At 36.2% G+C, this 19,725-nt stretch overlaps 1 protein-coding gene across 2 annotated transcripts in view; it reads left to right on the top strand.

The window, feature by feature from the left end:
- SDCCAG8 (SHH signaling and ciliogenesis regulator SDCCAG8) overlaps window positions 1–19,725 on the top strand; it is a gene marked incomplete at its 3' end in the record, with an annotated part of 252,067 nt that overhangs the window by 119,257 nt on the left and 113,085 nt on the right. The window contains exon 13 of one of the 2 annotated variants that reach the window (XM_082663725.1): window positions 14,250–14,392. In XM_082663725.1, the coding sequence (XP_082519851.1) occupies window positions 14,250–14,392 (143 nt within the window). Of the gene's footprint in view, window positions 1–14,219; window positions 14,393–19,725 lie in introns of both variants that reach the window. The other variant, XM_082663724.1, reaches the window with a different exon arrangement.

Raw genomic sequence — 19,725 nt, 5'->3', positions numbered from 1 at the left:
AGATTATAGGACTTGAAATCAGACTAATCCCATTTTGAATCTCATCTCTGCCACCATATAATTTTGTATAAGTCACTAAATGTCTGTGTCTGTTTTCTCATCTGTAAAACAAGGATAGGATATTTACTTTTACAAGATTGTCAAGAACACAAAATGAGATTAAAAATACAAAATTTAAAAGTACAGAATGCTAATACAGCACCTGACACATGGTAAGCACTCAAAAATGATAGCTGGTATCAGTATTACTGTTAGGCCTGAAGTAAAAACATATTAAATCAATGCTGTGTGCCCTCAACAATGATAACCGTGATAGCAGCAACCTTCTGTTACCAAACTCAAGTTTGGCTGCTTGCCACTCAAAAGCCAATAATCAAGGGACAAGTGTCAATAGAAAGGAAAGGTGCTTCATTCAGAAAAGGTAGCGATCTGGGGAGAAGGTGGACTTGTGTCTAGAAACCAACTCTGAAGATTCTGCTCAGCCATGACAATTTTTAAAGGGAAAAAGGGGAAGCAATCGTAATCATTAAGGGAGGAGGTCAGATTCTTCATCATCTTTCCATTGCATGCAGACCTGCTGACTTCTCCTGATCTTCCTTGGGATACTGTCTTGCTCACGTGGTCCACCTGCAGTTGGAGGCTGTCTTGCCCACATGGTCCAACTGCACCTGTGGGGTCCACCTGCAAATTTACTGAAGGGGTAGAGAGTCAATCATTCTTTAACTACTTAATTCTTCATTCTTACTCCTTCTAATCCAGGAAAGGAACCAATAGATTAGGCAAGGCATTGTGTACATTCAGTAAAGTAAAAATCAGGAACTAGATTAAATGTTGCCTGGTAATCTCGTCTTTATGATCAAGACTGGAGGAAAACAGGAATGAACAAACAGAAAAGGGGCAAAGGAGCTGCTTACACTTCTACATCTACTACAGTAAAGAGGACAGCCATTTTGTCCATTTCTAAAATGACTTTCTTACTACTAATAATATCTTTGTATTTACCTAGGCTGGTTTTCCAAGAGTCTAGTTTTGAGAGTGAATCTTAGAAATAAATTTGGCTATATTCTAGACCAGTGTTATCAAGTAGAATTTTCTGTGATGATGAGTTATTTTACACCTGCACTGTCTGATATGGCAGCCATGATCCATATGTGGCTGTTGAGTGCTTTTGTGATTAATGCAACTGAGCAACTACATTCTCTATTTTAATTAAATTAAATTTAAATAGCTACAGGTAGCTAGCATAGCTCCAGACAAAACCTTATTAATGATTTGATAAAATCATTCTTAATATCTAGGAGTTAATAAAAGTATCAGGGTGTGAATGCTCAATTTCTAATGAGTACATATTTTTTACCCACACAGAACTTGATAGAAACTATTGTTTATCTCCCAAGTGATAGATTGTTATGTTTTATTTTTCAATATCATATGCCAGTTTACTTTTCTGAATATATTCTATGAATTCATCCATTGGGTTCTGAGTGATAAATTCATATTGTCAAATTTTCTCAGCTTCAAAACCACAGGTTCTTCTTTCTTACTGTGCAAGGAAGGGTTCCAGCCTTCCTACTGTTCTGTAGTATTTTCTTCTTTTCTCCTCATTTTCTTCTTATGTATACAAATAAATTACCCTGTATTAATGATTATTAAATAATTTTTAAGTCACATAATGTTTAGTAGCAGGGATAAATCACTACCATTGGATTAAAATAGTTCCTGTATGCTACCTTTTCTTTCCAAGTAAGGTTGTCCTTCAGGATTAAGATGACATAAAATTTTTTAAATGGGTTTTGCATTCACTTCTTAAGATTTTTTTTCTCAGGAAATCAGGAGAAGTATATAATAGAACTTCTCTTAATGAAATTTTTTATTTCATTCTATTTAATTTATATAAAATATATAGTTTTTCTTTTACTCTGCAAATTATACTAAGAGTATGAAAGACAAATCACAGACTGAAGAAAAAAATTGCAAAATACATTTCTGATAAATTCCAAAACATTAAGAACATCAAATGCTAGCCAGATTGTAGAGCAATAGGAACTCTCACCCACTAGTGGTGGGAATGCAAAATGGTACAACCATTTTAGAAAACAGTTTGGCAATTTCTTATAGAGCTAAACATAGTCTTACCATACAAACTGGGAACTGTAGTCCTAGGTATTCATCCAAATAAGTTATAAACTTATGTCCACACAAACACCTATATACAGATCGTTTACAGCAGATTTATTTATTATTGGCTTAAAATTGGAAGCTACCAAGATGTAGGTAAATGGTTAAACAAACTATATTACATCCATACAATAAAATATTATTCAGAGATAAAAAGAAATGAGCTATCAAGATACAAAAAGACACAGAGAAAACTGAAATGTGTATTGCCAAATGAAAGAAGGCAGTCTGAAAAGACTATGTTACAGTATGATTCCATCTATATGACATTCTGGAAAAAGGCAAAACTATAGAGACAGTAAGAGACCAGTGGTTGCCAGGGGGTTAAGGGAAAGGAAGAAGGGTTGAAGCACAGATGATTTGTAGGGCACTGAAACTATCCTATATAATACTGTAATGATGGATACATGGCAGTATGCATTTGTCAAAAGTCAAAGAAATACAAAAAGTGAACCTTCATAGAAACTATAGGCTTTAGTTAATAATAATGTATCAATATTGCTTCATCAGTTGTAATAAACGTATCACACTAAAACAAAATGTTATTAATGGGAAACTTTATGCGGGAGGGAGAGATGGATTTATGGGAAATTTCTGAACTTTCTGCTCAATTGTTTTATAAACCTGAAACTTCTCAAGAAAAATAAATTCTATTTAAAAAGATGTAAAAAAAAGTATATATATATATATATAGTTTATAATCAGAAATATACCCTACTTTTGTTTTATATTTTTAAATTAATTTTTATTGGGGTATAGTTGATTTACAATGTTGTGTTAGTTTCTGCTGTACAGCAAAGTGAATCAGTTATACCTATACATATATCCAGTTAGATTCTTTTCCCATATAAGACATTACAGTGTACTGAGTAGAGTTCTCTGTGCTCTACAGTAGGTTCTTATTAGTTACCTATTTTATATATATAGTAGTGTATATATGTCAATCCCAATCTCCCAATTTATCCCTCCCCCCTTCCACCTTGGTAACCATTAGTTTGTTTTCTACATCTGTGACTCTATTTCTTTTTTTTTTTTAATTTTTATTAGAGTATAGTTGATTTACAGTGTTGTGTTAGTTTCAGGTGTACAGCAAAGTGAATCAGTTATACATACACATATATCCACTCTTTTTTAGATTCTTTTCCCATATAGGACATTACAGAGTGTTGAGTAGAGTTTTCTGGGCTCTACAGTAGGTCCTTATTAGTTTTCTATTTTATATATAGTAGTGTGTAGATGTCAATCCCAATCTCCCAATTTGTCCCTCCCCTACTTAACCCCTGGTAAGCATAAGTTTGTTTTCTATATCTGTAACTCTATTTTTGTTTTGTAGATAAGTTCATTTGTATGCTTTTTTTAGATTCCACATATAAGCGATATCATATGATATTTGTCTGTCTGACTTACTTCATTCAGTATGACAGTCTCTAGGTCCATCCATGTCACTACAGATGGCGTTATTTCATTCTTTTTTATGGCTGAGTAATATTCCATTGTATATATATATTGCATCTTTTTTATCCATTCCTCTGTCGATGGACATTTAGGTTGCTTCCATGTCCCGGCTATTGTAAATAGTGCTGCAGTGAACATTAGGGTGCATGTATCCTTTTGAATTTACAGTTTTCTCTGGATATATGCCCAGGAATGGGATTGCTAGATCATTTGGTAGCTCTATTTTTATTTTTTTAAGGAACCTGCATACTGTTCTCCATAGTGGCTGTACCAATTTACATTCCCACCAACAGTGCATGAGGGTTCCCTTTTTATTTTTTTAAGGAACCTGCATACTGTTCTCCATAGTGGCTGTACCAATTTACATTCCCACCAACAGTGCATGAGGGTTCCCTTTTCTCCACACCCTCTCCAGCATTTATTGTTTGTAGATTTTTTGATGATGGCTACTCTGACCAGTGTGAGGTAATACCTCATTGTAGTTTTGATTTGCATTTCTCTAATAATTTGTGATCTTGAGCATCTTTTCATGTGCTTTTTGGCCAACTGTATGTCTTCTTTCTAGAAATGTCTATTTAGATCTTCCGCCCATATGTTGATTGGGTTGTTTGGCATTATTATTATTATTATTATTTTTGATATTGAGCTGCATGAGCTGTTTGCATATTTTGGAGGTTAATCTCTTGTCAGTCACTTCATTTGCAAATATTTTCTCCCATTCTGTGGGCTGTCTTTTCATTTTGTTTATGGTTTCCTTTGCTGTGCAAAAGCTTTTAAGTTTAATTAGGTCCCATTGCTTTATTTTTGTTTTTATTTTCATTACTCTTGGAGGTGGATCAAAAAAGATCTTTCTGCGATTTATATCAGAGAGTGTTCTGCCTATGATTTCCTCTAAGAGTTTTATAGTATCCAGTCTTACATTTAGGTCTTTAATTCATTTTGAGTTTATTTTTGTGTATGGTGCTAGGCAGTGTTCTAATTTCATTCTTTTACATGTAGTTGTCAAGTTTTACCAGCACCACTTATTGAAGAGACTGTCTTTTCTCCATTGTATATTCTTGCCTCCTTTGTCATAGATTAGGTAACCATAGGTGTGTGAGTTTATCTCTAGGCTTTCTGTCCCTTTCCCTTGATCTATATTTCTGTTTTTGTGCCGGTGCCATATTGTTTTGATGACTGTAGCTTCGTAGTATAGTCTGAAGTCAGGGAGCCTGATTCCTCCAGTTCCATTTTTCTTTCTCAAGATTGCTTTGGCTATTCAGGGTCTTTTGTGTTTCCATACAAATTGTAAAGTTTTTTGTTCTACTTTTGTGAAAAATGCTATTGGTAATTTGATAGGGATTGCATTGAATCTGTAGATTACTTTGGGTAGTATAGTCATTTTGACAATATATCTTATAGTTTCATCAGTATCTTGTAGTTTTCTGAGTCTTTTGACTCCTTAAGTAGGTTTATTCCTAGCTATTTTATGCTTTTTGATGTGATGGTAAATGGGATTGTTTCCTTAATTTTTCTTTCTGATCTTTCATTTTTAGTGTATAGAAATGCAAGAGGTTTCTGTGTATTTATTTTGTATCCTGAAACCTTACCAAATTCATTGACAAGCTCTAGTAGTTTTCTGGTAGCCTCTTTAGGATTTTCTATGTATAGTATCATGTCATCTGCAAACACTGACAGTTTTACTTCTTCTTTTCCAATTGGGATTTCTTTTTCTTCACTGATTGCCATGGCTAGGACTTCCAAAACTATGTTGAATGAAAGTGGTGAGAGTGGACATCCTTGTCTTGTTCCTGATCTTAGAGGAAATGCTTTCAGTTTTTCACCGTTGAGAATGATATTTGCTGTGGGTTTGTCATATATGGCCTTTATTATGTCTAAGTAGGTTTCCTCTATGCCCACTTTCTGGAGAATTTTTATCATAAATGTGTGCTGAATTTTGTCAAAAGCTTTTTCTGAATCTATTGAGATGATCATGTGGTTTTTGTTCTTCAGTTTGTTAATGTGGTGTATTACATTGATTTATTTACATATATTGAAGAATCCTTGCATCCCTGGGATAAATCCCACTTGATCATGGTGTATGATCCTTTTAATGTGTTGTTGGATTTGGTTTGCTAATATTTTGTTGAGGATGTTTACGTCTATGCGCAGCAGTGGTATTGGCCTGTAATTTTCTTCTTCTGTGATATCTTGTCTAGTTTTCATATCAAGGTGATGGTGGCCTTGTAGAATGAGCTTGGGAGTGTTCATTCCTCTGCAATTTTTTGGAATAGTTTGAGAAGGATAAGTGTTAACTTTTCACTAAATGTTTGACAGAATTTGCCTGTGAAGCCATCTAATCCTGGACTTTTGCTTGTTGGAAGTTTTTTATCACAGTTTCAATTTCAGTAGTTGTGATTAGTCTGTTCATATTTTCTGTTTCTTCTTTGTTCAGTCTTGGAAGGTTGTACCTTTCTAGGAATTTGTCCATTTCTTCTAGGTTGTCCATTTTATTGGCGTATAGTAGCTTTTTTCTTGTGAGGATTATTTTTAGTATACATATCTGCCACCTCTTTCCTCAGTGTATGCTGGCCATTATCCCTTTTACAGGAGGTATGACTGATGTTGCGGTGACCAGAGCTTGCACTGGATATTGAGCAGGGCCTCCCCTTTGCTTTGTGGTTGTCACTGCCCTGTCAGACGTGGGGTCTGCTCCCTAGTTGTTGCAGTAGAGGCCCCCAGATCTGTTTCTTAGCTGTGTTTCTGATCTGCGGTGTGAGGTAGGCAGGTTTGGAGCACTCTCACTGGGAGGGAAGCCACTGAGTATTCCTTCTCTGGACCTGTTCACCTGTGGCTGTGCTCTGTTGCGTCGCCTTTCACCCGTTGTGTGATCTCTCAGATTGCACTGTTTTTGACACTGCTCTCGGCCCCTCCTTAACTGTGGGTATGCCGGCAATTGGCCCTTGGTGTCTCTCAGACGTTGTTTTCACCAGGCCACCAGCATAGATCCACTGAAGTCAGGTCCCAGGACTGCAGTAATCATGAATCTGGACCCGCTGTGGATGCTATGGGAGCAGCTCAGACTCTGGCCTGGCCCAACCCCCATGTGTTTGTGCCCACAAAGTTTACAGCTGCTAAAGTTAGACCCGTCATGGTTGCAGAAGCACTGGATGTCCGTTCAGATGTTCTGTAGGCACTGAGTTTACAAAGCCAGTGGGGGCGGTGTCAATTCATGGTTTGTGCAACGGGGAGGAGAGATTTCAGCTTTTCTTCCTTAGTTGCACGGCCCTTGGGGCCTGGCTATGGTTCCAGCCCCATAGAGGTCTGCTCCCGGGACTGTCCTGGAGCACACGAGTCCGCCCCGGCGAGGAGGGGCAACAGAGGCGGCAGTGGCCAGGGTCGTGAGAGTGCCCGCTGTGGTGGGGACAGAGAGCAGAGGAGAAGGCTGCAGCCTCTTGGGTGGGGGGGGGCTCTGGTGGGGACGGATGCGTGGGGAGCCTGTGGCCACGTGCGCAAGAGAGATGACCTCGGGGGGGACAGGGTGCTTCGTGTCGCAGGTGACCATGGGTGGGAGCCCTTCCTAGTGCCCAGGGAGCCGGCGTATGGGGTGAGAGGCTGCAATGGCGTCCCCGCCCCTTGCGTGTCACTCAACAATGGTGCTTAGCTTCAATCCGCAAATGGAATGCTTGCGGAGGAAACCCTGACGGCCATAGATTGCCTCACTCCTGTTACCTTAGGCTGTCTCCTACAGCAGTCGTCTTCCTGGGTTTGCTTTGCAAACCCCACATTCCAGCTTCCAGGCCCTGTCTGCACCAGCGAACACACATTTCAGGCTGGGGCACGGACCATCTGTGTAGGTCTCACTCTGTCCTGCCTGCCACTGACCAGTTGCTGTGCTCTCCTCTAATAGCCCCCGATGCTCCCCTTCTGTCCCAACTGATCTCCCCGCCAGTGAGGGGGCTCCCCCAGATGCAAGAACCTCTCCTCTCCTTCAGCACCCCCCCCCCCCCCCCCCCGCAGGGAGCTGTCCCTCTTCCTCTCCTCTTCTTTTTCCCTTCTGTTTTCTTTTGTCCTACCCAGTTACACAGGGGTCTTTCTTGTCCTTTTAGGTGTCTGAGGGCCTCTGCTAGTGTTCAGCCAGTGCTGTGTGAGAACTGTTCCACTTCTTTTTTTTTTTTTTTTTTGCGGTACACGGGCCTCTCACTGCTGCGGCCTCTCCTGTTGCGGAGCACAGGCTCCGGATGCGCAGGCTCAGCGGCCATGGCTCACGGGCCCAGCCACTCCGCGGCATGTGGGATCCTTCCGGACCGGGGCACAAACCCGTGTGCCCTGCATCGGCAGGCGGACTCTCAACCACTGCACTACCAGGGAAGCCCTGTTCCACTTCCTGACGCATCTGTGGGGAGAGGTGAACTCCATGTCCTCCTACTCCTCCACCATCTTGGCTCCTTCCCTACTTTTTAAATTGTAGGATCATGAAGTCGATTTTATGGGGTGAAACCAAAACTTTTGTTTTTTTTTTAAACGTGGAATAAAGTAAGAAGGAATAGGAAATGTCTGAGTGCTTCACATATAATGAGGATTAATATTGTTTTATGAAATGTTACATTTATACATGTATGTGGGAGAGTGTGCATGTTTCTAAATTGTGATGTGAAATGGATTTGTTACTATGAATCTTGGTTAAAAAGAGAAGAAAAGAAAAAAGATTAAAAGCTATTGTCTAATTTATGGTATGGTATGGAGGAGCAATGTCAGTACATCTGGTTCAAGACTTAGATTTACTTCTTTGGACAATCATTCAATGTTTTTGACCCTCAGTTTCTTATTTGGAAAAACAAGGATACCTGCCCTATATGCTTCATGCAGTTGTTTCAAAAATAAAATACATTCTAAGATGATATACAGTTGTAGCACTTTTTGTTCCTTTAGAGTGGTTTGTCAACTATTTTATATTGAAGGAACTCGTGGTTTACAATAGCAATCATTTATGCTCATGTTCACCAACCTTCAGGTCAGCTGGAATATCATTTGATCTGTTGTGCTGCATTTGACTGGGTGGCTCTGCTTCAGGTTGTGGGTTGTGGGTTGTCTTAGCTATGGTTTGGGTTTGGTTCTGATCCACATGTATTTATTGTGTGGTCCAGGCAAAAGGGGCAGCAGCTATCCAGGGCATGCTTTTCTCATGGAGAATCACCAGAATATAAAGACAAAGTCAAACCACATAAACATATTTATGACTTCTGCTTTCATTATAGACATGAAAATTCCATTGGCCAAGTGAAATCACATGGCTAAGCCCAAAGTCACTGGGGAGAGATAGCGTATTCCAATCCCAGTGGGAGGGTGATAGAAGTGAATATTTGCTGAAGAATAATCTAAACTATTACATTACCCAAAAATCATTTCATCCAAACTTTTCTTAAGTACTTCATTCTCAAATATGAAAAGACAGCCAAGTATCACTATGTATTTGAAGAAAGCCTCTTACATAATAGAGTGTCTAAAACACATAAATAGCAAAAAAGGAAACTGAGGCAATATTAGCAGAGGAGAACATTTAAAATACTTCAATATTTTAATGGAGACATACAATATTATATTAATAAGATAAAAATAGCATGCTATATAAAAACAATGAAAAAAAGAAATAGCTCATGGAAATGAAAACTGTGCTAAAATTTTTTTCTTAAATTCAATAGAATTTTTGGAACATGAAGTCAAGGGACTATCTCAGAAGTTAGAATCAGAAAACAAATACAGAAAATAAATAAGAAAATTAGATGATCAATTCAACAGAGCGAAAAACCAATGTCCAGGAGTTCCAGGAAGAGGAATTATTAAAATATATAGCATCAAAATATTTTAAAATAATAGTACAAGAAAATTTCTTCAAACTAAAGAAAACAAACCTCCAGATTGAAAAGGGCCTACTGAAAACCTAGCACAATGCATGAAAAAAGGCCCATCCCAAAGTCTAACATTGTAAAATTTTTAAATTCCAGGGAAAAAATTATTATAAAAGCTTTCAGAAACAAAAAAGCAAATCATAGACCAAGTATTAGGAATCAGAATGGCATAGGGCTTTTAAATTGTAATATTACAATCTTGAAGACAGTGGAGTAATCCCTTAAAAATCCTGAATGAAAATTAATTTCAGCATAGATATTCATACCTAGCCAAATTATCAAGTGTATGCATAGAACAACAGCATTTTCAGGCATACAGATACTTTTTGAAAATGTATTATTCATGTAACATTTCTTGTGAAAGTTACCTGGAGAATGTATTTCAACCAAAAAAGGGAGTAAACTGTAAAACAGGATGACTTAAAACCCAGAAAATAGGAAACTCTAATAGGAACATGGGTAAGGCTTAACCCAAGACAGAGATCAACCAGGCCAGACGTAAGTCACCAAGAGGGATATATCTAGGAAAATAATTTAACAGAACTGATGATTTATCTGATATGTTTCATTATTTGAAAAAATTTTATTGATGGGTATTTGAGTGACCTGTTTGAACATTTGGGGAAAAATGTTACTTACCTAGAAAAATAACTATTAAAAAGCAAGCAATTAATTCTACATAAATAATGAAATGTTTTACAAGAAAATTAATTTAAGCAGAATAATGCTTGTCTCAGTAGTGAATAATATTTCTATAATCATTATAATGTGAATGAACTACTGACTAATGATTTAACCAAAATTGTTATATGGGAGGATGAGGTAGGTATATTGGGTGGTATAAGAGAACTAAATCACTACCTTTTTTAATATAGGAAGTCAGTAGATGATGTCTAATGTAGCAAAATCAAGGGATAGCATTATAAGTCTGTTACTTAAAAGTATGAAGATAAATATCAAGGGTGGATACTGTGTGCCATTGAGGATTAGGCTTGGAGATGGGTGTACTATCTGACTTAAATTAGGCACATTACTTTGATAAGAAAATCTAAATCATTATAATAAAGTTTACCATGATTAATAAGAAAATTTGGTACATTGCAGATTATAAATGAACAGTAATGAGTCTCCCTTTCTCCACATCCCATCCTTGGTACTATTCTCCTGAGGTAGCCACTTTTAACAGTTTCTGCTTTTAGTTATTCCTGTGGTTACATTCATGACTTGAAGTGTATCTTTTGGTACAGTGTAAAGCTATCTGGACTCGTCTTTGCCTGGTTAGCCAAAAGATGGCCATATCAAACTGCATTGTACATTGCAGGTTAATAGTGTACTTTGAGAGTAGTGTACAATTGGCCTACGACTGTTGTTGGTCTTTAATCCCTGAACCACTACGTACAGCCAAGGAAGCAGCCTTGACCTAGTTGGGTGAGGCAAAGGGTTACCCTGCCAGTGGGAGTATGGCATTTCTGGCAAGAGATTCCTCTTCTAACTGTTGGAGTTGGTGCCATGGCAGATTTTCCTGACTCAGGGAGTAAGTGTTGAGCCCTGGTCCAGCTGGTTAGATTATTTGTTGATTTTGATTATCTGCACCAATAAGCTGTTTCTCTGGCACAGATAATCAGAAGCAGGCAGTAATTTTCCATCTTCCTAGCAAAAATGCTTTTTGCATTTTGAAATTATAATAAAGTTTTATTCAGTTTTCTCCAAAATAGGACTTTATCTGGAAATTTTATTGAACTAAATCAAGAACTCTTTAGTCCTCAGTGATAACTATATATCCTTAGGCAGGTCTTCTTCTTCTACTTATATTTTTGCTCTTCTTAAAAGACAGAGAAAAATCAGTAGTAATGATACTAGTTGTCTTTTTTTCAGCTCTTACTATATGCTAGGCACTCTGCTAAGTACTCATCATCTCATTTTATCTTCACAGTAGTTTTAGGAGGTTGCTAGAGTTATCACTCCCATTTTAGACTGAAGAAACTGATAAGACTTGTGTCACTTGTCCAAGGTCACAGAGCTGGAAAGTGCCAGAGCTGTGTCTGAAACCCTGATTTGTGTTGACTCTTGGGCCCATGTTCTTTATCTCTGTGTTTGACTGACTTTCAGTGTGGCCTCTGACTTTTTATTACATGAGATTAAGAAAGCTGCTGCTTTATGCTTAAAACCTAATTACCAATGTAAGGTTACATACGTTGTTGTTGTTGGAAAATACTTATAAAACTTGTTGCACATTTTCTTTTTTATTTTAATTAATTAAATTTATTTTATTTTTGGCTGCATTGGATCTTCGTTGCTGTGCACGGGCTTTCTCTAATTGCAGAGAGTGGGAGCTACTCTTTGTTGTGGTGCGCGGGCTTCTCATTGCAGTGGCTTCTCTTGTTGCGGAGCATGGGCTCTAGACGCTCTGGCTTTAGTAGTTGTGTCACGCGGGCTCAGTAGTTGTGGCTTGTGGGCTCTAGAGTGCAGGCTCAGGAGTTGTGGCGCACAGGCTTAGTTGCTCCGCGGCATGTGGGATCCCCCAGGACCAGGGCTCGAACCTGTGTCCACTACATTCGCAGGCGGACTCCTAACCACTGCACCACCAGGGAAGTCCTTGTACCTTTTCTTTTGAAGAAAGTTTGGAATTTTATACATTTTGTATTTCTGTCATTTTTTTGTATCCTCTCAATTCAAAATTCTTTGTTGTCTCCTGATAGCTCTCCTTTTATTGATATTTACATATACTCATCATGTTCTCTTTATACTTCTGTTTTAAGTATCTCTGCTTCTCATGTTTGGAGTATTGCACCTGTCTTTTTGTGGTCTCCCTACTGCCAGTCTCTACTATCTTAATGATCATACACATTGATCCAGTTTTTTGAAGCTCTGCTCTCATATTGCATACCTGTTTAAACCATTTTTTCCTCATTCTCTATAAGAAAAATACAGCTTTATAAATCTAGAATTCAAGATGTTTCATAATTGGTCTAATCTATCATTGCATGAGTTTATGTGGCCTTACCTTCTTTCCCACTTTTCTTGCCCATGCTAGTATATCCCTAATCTGGCCTACTGAAGCACAGATTTTCTCTAAATCTCATTTGTTGTTTTTTATATGCTTTGTATTTTGATAGTCTTTTTGTGTGTTTATGTCTCATTTACTCAACTGAATTGTTAAGTCCTGAGTGTAGAGATGGAAACTCTGAGTCCACCATAATATTTAGTATAGATTCTTGCATATAGCACTGTGTAAAAAAATTAATGAATGAATTTTTGAAATTTTAAAATTAATGTATAATTCCATTCTATATTTCTTTGCTTTTTTGTTAATTTCATAAATGTTAGACAAAATTTAGGAGACTTTTCTATTATATTTTTCCATCTCTTTATTTATGTTTAGTTATGAATGGAAATATATTGATATAACTTTAACAGTTAAAAATATTTTAAACAAATCAGTTTCACTTAGTATCCTAATCTGAAAGATATAGAAAATCTACTCTGAATGAAAGCAATATACTCATTATTACTTAGGATTTTTTAAAATAAATAACTTATAGTAAGTTGTTTTATTATATTGTTGGTAATGTACAGTTTTGATGGGGATAAACTGAATATTTGTAGTGTAATAAATGTAGAAAAATAAATTATTTAGTTTATCCTGCCTGATATATTAAATATAGTTGTAGATTGTTCAGAATGTTGAGTAATGACATGAGGGAATTAGAATGTACTTAAATACCAATTTTAAAACTCTACTTAGACATGGTTTTGTTTTCCAAGAGTAGATTGCATTTTTGTGTATTAAAATTGCTTCTTGCTTTCTGCTGAATTTGAAAACGTTTCAACCCTTTACTTTCCCCTTTTTTGTTTTTCTTGTTTTAAGAGTCTGAATATTTATCTCTTCTATTTTCTTTTTTTTTAAATTATGGATGTTCCATAATAAATAAATATTTGTACTTTAATGTATAAATTATTTAAACTATGTTCTATGTAACATATTTTTGCTTTGAAATATTTGAGTTTCAGTAAAAAAAGGATAATTTCATACTGAGACCAAAGAATAAACTACCATAAATTTTAGATGTTTATTAATCTTAGAGTGCTTTTGTTGCCTTTTTAAAATGCAATTATAATGCAATATTATTTTAGCTCAGAAATGTCATACATTCAAAACACTTGAAGGTTCTCATGCTTTATTTTTTTCCTAAATTATTGTTTTCCAAATAATATTGTGCATCATAATGATGCCTTCTTTTACACCTCACATTTTTCTAAAAGATATCTTAAATTATTTTACGATCTAATTTGGTTTTCAAAACATCCAAATGAAACCATAAATGTATCTTTTAAAAAAAAGAGTCTCATATTTGATGTAAATCACTGCACATGTCTGATCTAATCTCACAAACAGAAATGTTGTATTTTAAATATAGTGACTTTTTAAGTTCGTATTATTTTTTAAAGGGACTGAGCCTTAGATTCAAAGTGCAGATTATCCATTTTGACTATTCTCATTTAATCATTTCATTTTTAAAATTAGGCTGAATCTTACGATCTGAAAAATCCTCACTAATGTGCAGTTTGGGCTGTGTTAGTTCCCTTTGTCATAAAATGGAAGCTAGCCTAAATTTTCTAATAATTTTTCATCACATTAAAATTCATGGCAAAAATAAAAATGAGATAATTTTGAATTCAAGTGCATATATTTTATAGGATGCTTTTTCCCTCTTCTCTCTACCTAAGGAAATAGAGAAATTGAGTTTAGAACTGAGTGAAAGCAAGCAGCACTTGGAACAGGAGCAGCAGAAGGCAACCCGGGCCAGAGAGGAGTGCCTGAAACTGACAGAACTGCTGGGCAAATCTGAGCACCAACTGCACCTCACCAGGTACTGCCTAATCCCATTATGCACCATAGCACCAATTTCATTCCACTGATTTTTGCCACAGGCTTCCAAACAGTTGTTAGAGTTAAGTCTTAGTCATTCAATTAACACACAGTTTTCAGGCATATTAAGAAAAGTGGAGATGTGGTAAGCAAAACACCCAGACATGTGAATGATAAGTGTGGCAGGGAATTACTGATATATTACAAAACCTTTCATCTACAATGCTCAAATATTTAGGTGATTCTCTATCAATATAAGCAAAATGACATATTTCTTCTACCACTACACTACCTCTCCTGTTAATTCTGTGTCTAATAAAAATGTTGAACTGAAGTATCTGAGGAATATATTTAGGAAAATAATCAGATACTGTCAGTGGTGAAAGAGACAAAGTAAGAGACATTCTAAGATGCAAACTAAGATGGAACTGATACAAAATAAGCAACCTGAGTCCTAAGGAGGTGTAAAATTTAGAGATGAAATTGATTAGCACTGTTCATGTTTAAACCATTACTATAACCATGCTTACACTATCGTGATTTCAAATTACATTGCTTCCATCATGAGATATTGTGATGTGATCATCATTGTCATAAAACTTTAGTAAACATGTAGCTCAGCCCTAAATTACAGTAAGACATTTTTGGTAGTAAACATTGGGCAATTTGTTGTATTGAAAACACACACACACATACATAAATATACACAGAGAAAAATTTAAACTGAAATTGTAGGTAAGTCACATTACTTTTCCCTTTGAGTTTTAGTTCAATTTTTCAGTTTTCAGATCAAAGCTTTGGGTTTGTTCAATTCTTAGAGTTTTTCAGTTTTTAGAGAGAACTTTGTCTAAATACACATGTAAGTTTATAGAATCTGGTTTATTCATAAATTAGAAAAACACTGGTCTTCTAATCATAGTAATATGTTGAATTTAAACTATGAAAGGGGACTGATCCCTTTTACATTAAATATGACAATGTAATTCTGAGCACGGTATGATAACAGATGGAGAAAAGCACCACTTGAACAGCCTGCATTTGGAGAAAAAAAAATATTCTAGAGGTTGGTGAACCTCCCAAAGTTTTGAGTTAGTGTTAAGATGCCTCTAGTTCTGTTAAAATCAAACTTGGTTAAAAACATTTTGTTATGATAATATTCCAAATGGTTTACCAACTTCCTTTTTAAACAATGAAAGATAAAGAGAAGAAAGAAGGAGAAAGAGAGAAAGGAAAAAATGAAAGAAAGAAAACAAATCATTTATACATGTGTGATATCTGGAAAAATCCCAAGAGATGAAACACTTTTATGATAAAAAATTGCTTAATATTGCAGAATAGTAACCATTCTTTTAATGCCCATTTAGAATATTGTCATTATAGAACTAAGAATGTAGTGTTAACATAGTTCCTATGGTTATTTAATCTTAGAAGTTTTGGAATTTAGCTTGATCATGATAGTTAATCGTTCTTCTTCTCTGTCAGACTTCTATTGAGAACCAACCATTTGTGTGCTAAGTACCACTAACCCACAGAAATAGGACAGCTTTTAATGTCAGTGTGGCTGAGCTTCAATAAATAAATATTAATGCTGGTTTTGTCCCCTTTGCCATTCTGTCTTATTCAGAGAGTTAATTTCTGAAGTCAAAGTCCATAGAGAGCTTTCCTGTGCAGTATCAATTTGTACTGTCTGACAAGATCCATTTCTTGCAAGTAAAGCATATTAAGATGCAGCAACTGCTGAAAATGGACTGGTGGTAACTAATTCCTTTGTTCTTAAGAAAAACGATTTTGCTTGGTTCCATAGAAAGCTTTTTCTATTGAGCTTTATTTACAACAAGTCTACCAAAATTTAACTTAGTCTTATAGAAAATAAAACTTAATTACCTATTTTCTAAAAGTAGTACTCTTTTGTAAGCATTTTACACTTAGTCTATATTGATGTTTTATAAAATCCACATTCATAAATTTAAAGATGACAATAAAAAATGGAAGGAACTGTGTATATCTCTCTTTTGCACTGAAAATGTGACTTGGTTGTTGGGCTAAATATTTCTGATATATAGTTTGGGGTTTTTTAGAGTTTGCTTCCCCTCACCATTCTTTATTGATTCATATACTCAAGTGTGTGACTGGGAAACTTCATGTCTTTCTTTTTCAGTGTAAACCAGCTGAAATAAATAAATCCCACACAGGTAGTGCTTCATTTAGGCTAATTTAAATATTTTGAGTGGCATATTCTAAACAAAGTTTAAAATTAAATATGAAAAAGATGATATAAAGTAATGATAATATAAGAATTCAAATCTTCTAGGGCAAAGACAATTAAAACTGGGGTAGAAATCCATAGGCCAATCTGAAAGAAAAATAACCTGTCACTTTTTTGGAATTTCCCTTTATTGTCTAATTGGACTTAAAAATGGAAAATAGAAACTCATTTATTGAAGGACACAATTAGTAAATATAATATTCACTTATTTAACAAGTATTTATTGAGCACCTACTATCTTTTAAGTACATTGGATGGCCCTGGACATAGAGAGAAAAAAAAACTCAGTTCCTACCCTTAGGTTGTTCACACTCTACTAAGGAGCCAGATCTATATATGCAATTATAGTAGAGTGTGATAACAGTGTAATTAGAGAAGTGAAGATTGCCACAGGAGCACATATAAAGGAGAACTGGCTCATTCTACATTGCCACTGAAGGTGATAGGGAAAGCTTTCTGAGTTCATGAATAGGAGTCCTCAGAGTGGAGAAAGGTGGGGTGAATACCCCAGGTAGAGGGAACAATATATGCAAAGACATAAAGATGGGAGGGAATATAAACTCTACAGTCACATTAGGTGTTTGGCAAGAGATAAACCTGGAAAGGGGAGAGGAACCAGAGGAAGGGTCTTGTGGGCCATATTCTGGAGTTACTCTTGATGTACTTTAATCAGGGCTGCCAACATGATCAACTTTTTGGGTTGGGATCCTGACTCAGACAGCCGTGTGGAGAGTGAACTTGGAGAGTTGTTGTAGGAGACAAGAAGGCCAGTTAGGACAGAGGTGGCAGCTACAGCCCATAGGCCAAATCTGGCACATCATCTGTTTTTTTATGGTCCATGAGCTATCAATGTTTTCTATATTTTTAAAGGGTTGGGGGGAAAAAAGAAAAACAATGTTTTATGACACATAAAAATTATACATGCATAAGTAAAATTTTATTGGACACGGCCATGATTATCCTTTATGTATTATGTATAGCACTGCCATGGCAGAATTGAGTATGGTCCTCAAAGCCTAAAATATTTATTATCTGGACCTTTATAGAAAACGTTTACAGTTCCTCAGTTGTGAGGCTGTTTAACTCAAGTAAGAAGTCAAGAGAGCTTGAACTATGATAGAATCCAATGTGTATTTAAAGAAGGTAATTGAAAGGCACTGTGAAAACAGATTGGTTGTGGAAGAGATGATTGGCAGAGACTCCAATTAGAATATAAGTACAGTAGTAGTCCTCAGCTGTGACTGAGCCAGTAAAATGGAAAGGAAATAGTATCTTCAAGAGGCATTTAAGGTAGTGCTAAGAGAGGCTAGAATTAAAGGTGATTCCAAAGTTTCTAGCCTATGTTAACTGGATGATCCATCAATTCAACTAGGGAATGTAAAAGGAATAGCAGAGGAAAGAATATGTTTTATTTCGGAACTCCGATGGAGATGTCCAGTGTAGATCTAGCATGAGGAGAGAGATCAGGACGAGAGATTTAGATCTGGATACTTTTACATAAAGATATTGTAGCCGAAGGAGTGGGTGAAAGCAAGTAGAGAGGACCATGTTTTCAAGTACTGTGGAAGAATAGCTAAGGAGACTGAAATGGGACCTTCAGTGTATAAGAAAAGAATAAAGAGTGATTCAAAGTATGCTTTTGGTGAAGTAACAATTAAAACCACACACTTTACTAAGGGTGTGGGGGGGGGCGGTTGGTAGGTATCCTAGGGTTAAGGAAACTGAGTTATAGTATCTTCTCACAGGCATTCACTACCTTTGCAACTTTTGACAAATTACTTAATTCTTAGAACCCACATAACTTACCTATAAAATTAGGTTAGACTAGATCATCAAGTTTCCTTCCAGCTCTGATAGTCAATGATTCTAACAATGATTTAAGACAATGCATTATTAAATTCCTGTTTCTGGACATTAGGTATTTAAATTGCTTGGAGTATCCTGTGTTTAAAACGTTTCCTTAGTTTGAAGCCCAAAGAGATTTCATAGAAATGTCCTTCCTACCCACCATTTACATTCATCATAATTTAGGCTCTGCCAGCTTCTCATAAGGGTTATGAAAATTCTCTCCTAACATCCTTCCAGTCTCTTGTGCCAGCCACTGCTAAGTGGATATCCATAAGCACTGTCTTGACTCTGTTACCTGCTCTCAAAACCTTTCTTGGTGCCATGCTATTGTAGAAGGTCCAGACCACTCAGCATTTAAGGTTGCCTGACAGGCTCCCAACCTTCTGGTTTTATTTCATTGCTACCAGCTTCATCCTCTCACAGGCTGATTTCTAACATGTGATTTAAGCAGATGCAGCCCTCCTTCAACTTTTGGACTTTTCTCCCCCTTTACTGTTCTCTGCACCCAGAATACCCCTTTGAGCTTCTCTAGCCCTATTGTAATTTTACCTTCTTTTCCAGGTCTCCCTGAAATCCTGATTTTTCCACTGTAGTCCTCCCTGATGACCCATGCCAGAGGGAGCACGTTTCCCTCTGAATCATCCTTCCTACTTAGAGCTGAAGGCATTTCCTACTACTGAACAAATTCCTCAAAACAGGAAAAATGAAAATCTGAAAAAAATAAATTCATACTCTGAAGTTTTTATGTACCTGCTAGTCTTCCCTTCTATAATGCATTATTCCTCAAGTGGGAGGAGAGGCCTTATTAATATTATATTTTTTAGAGCACCTACCTCAGCCCTTTGCAAAGAGTTGGAGCTCAATAAGTCATTATTATAGGAATGGTTAATATATCGCAAGTTTACGACTATTTGTTTAAAGCCCAGTATTGATATATAAATAAACAAATATATACATATATATGTATTATCAGGTATATCAGGGTAAAAAATAAGACATGGAGATAAGATTGAAAATTTTTGTTGGGAATTTTTCTTGTACATATTATACTATGTTATGATTTTGTAATTTTTTTTTCATTTTTAACTTAGTATGCACACACATGTTTAAGCATAGCCGAATCAAATGATAGCCATTCTAACAATTCAAGTAGGGTTGGTAAAGTGTAGTATGCCTTTCCCCTAAATATGCTCACTTGAAAACCTCAGACACACACACAC

This window comes from Grampus griseus, assembly GCF_964374135.1.
Source record: "Grampus griseus genome assembly, chromosome: 1".
NCBI lineage: Eukaryota > Metazoa > Chordata > Mammalia > Artiodactyla > Delphinidae > Grampus > Grampus griseus.
This window is presented reverse-complemented; position numbering and strand designations above follow the sequence as displayed.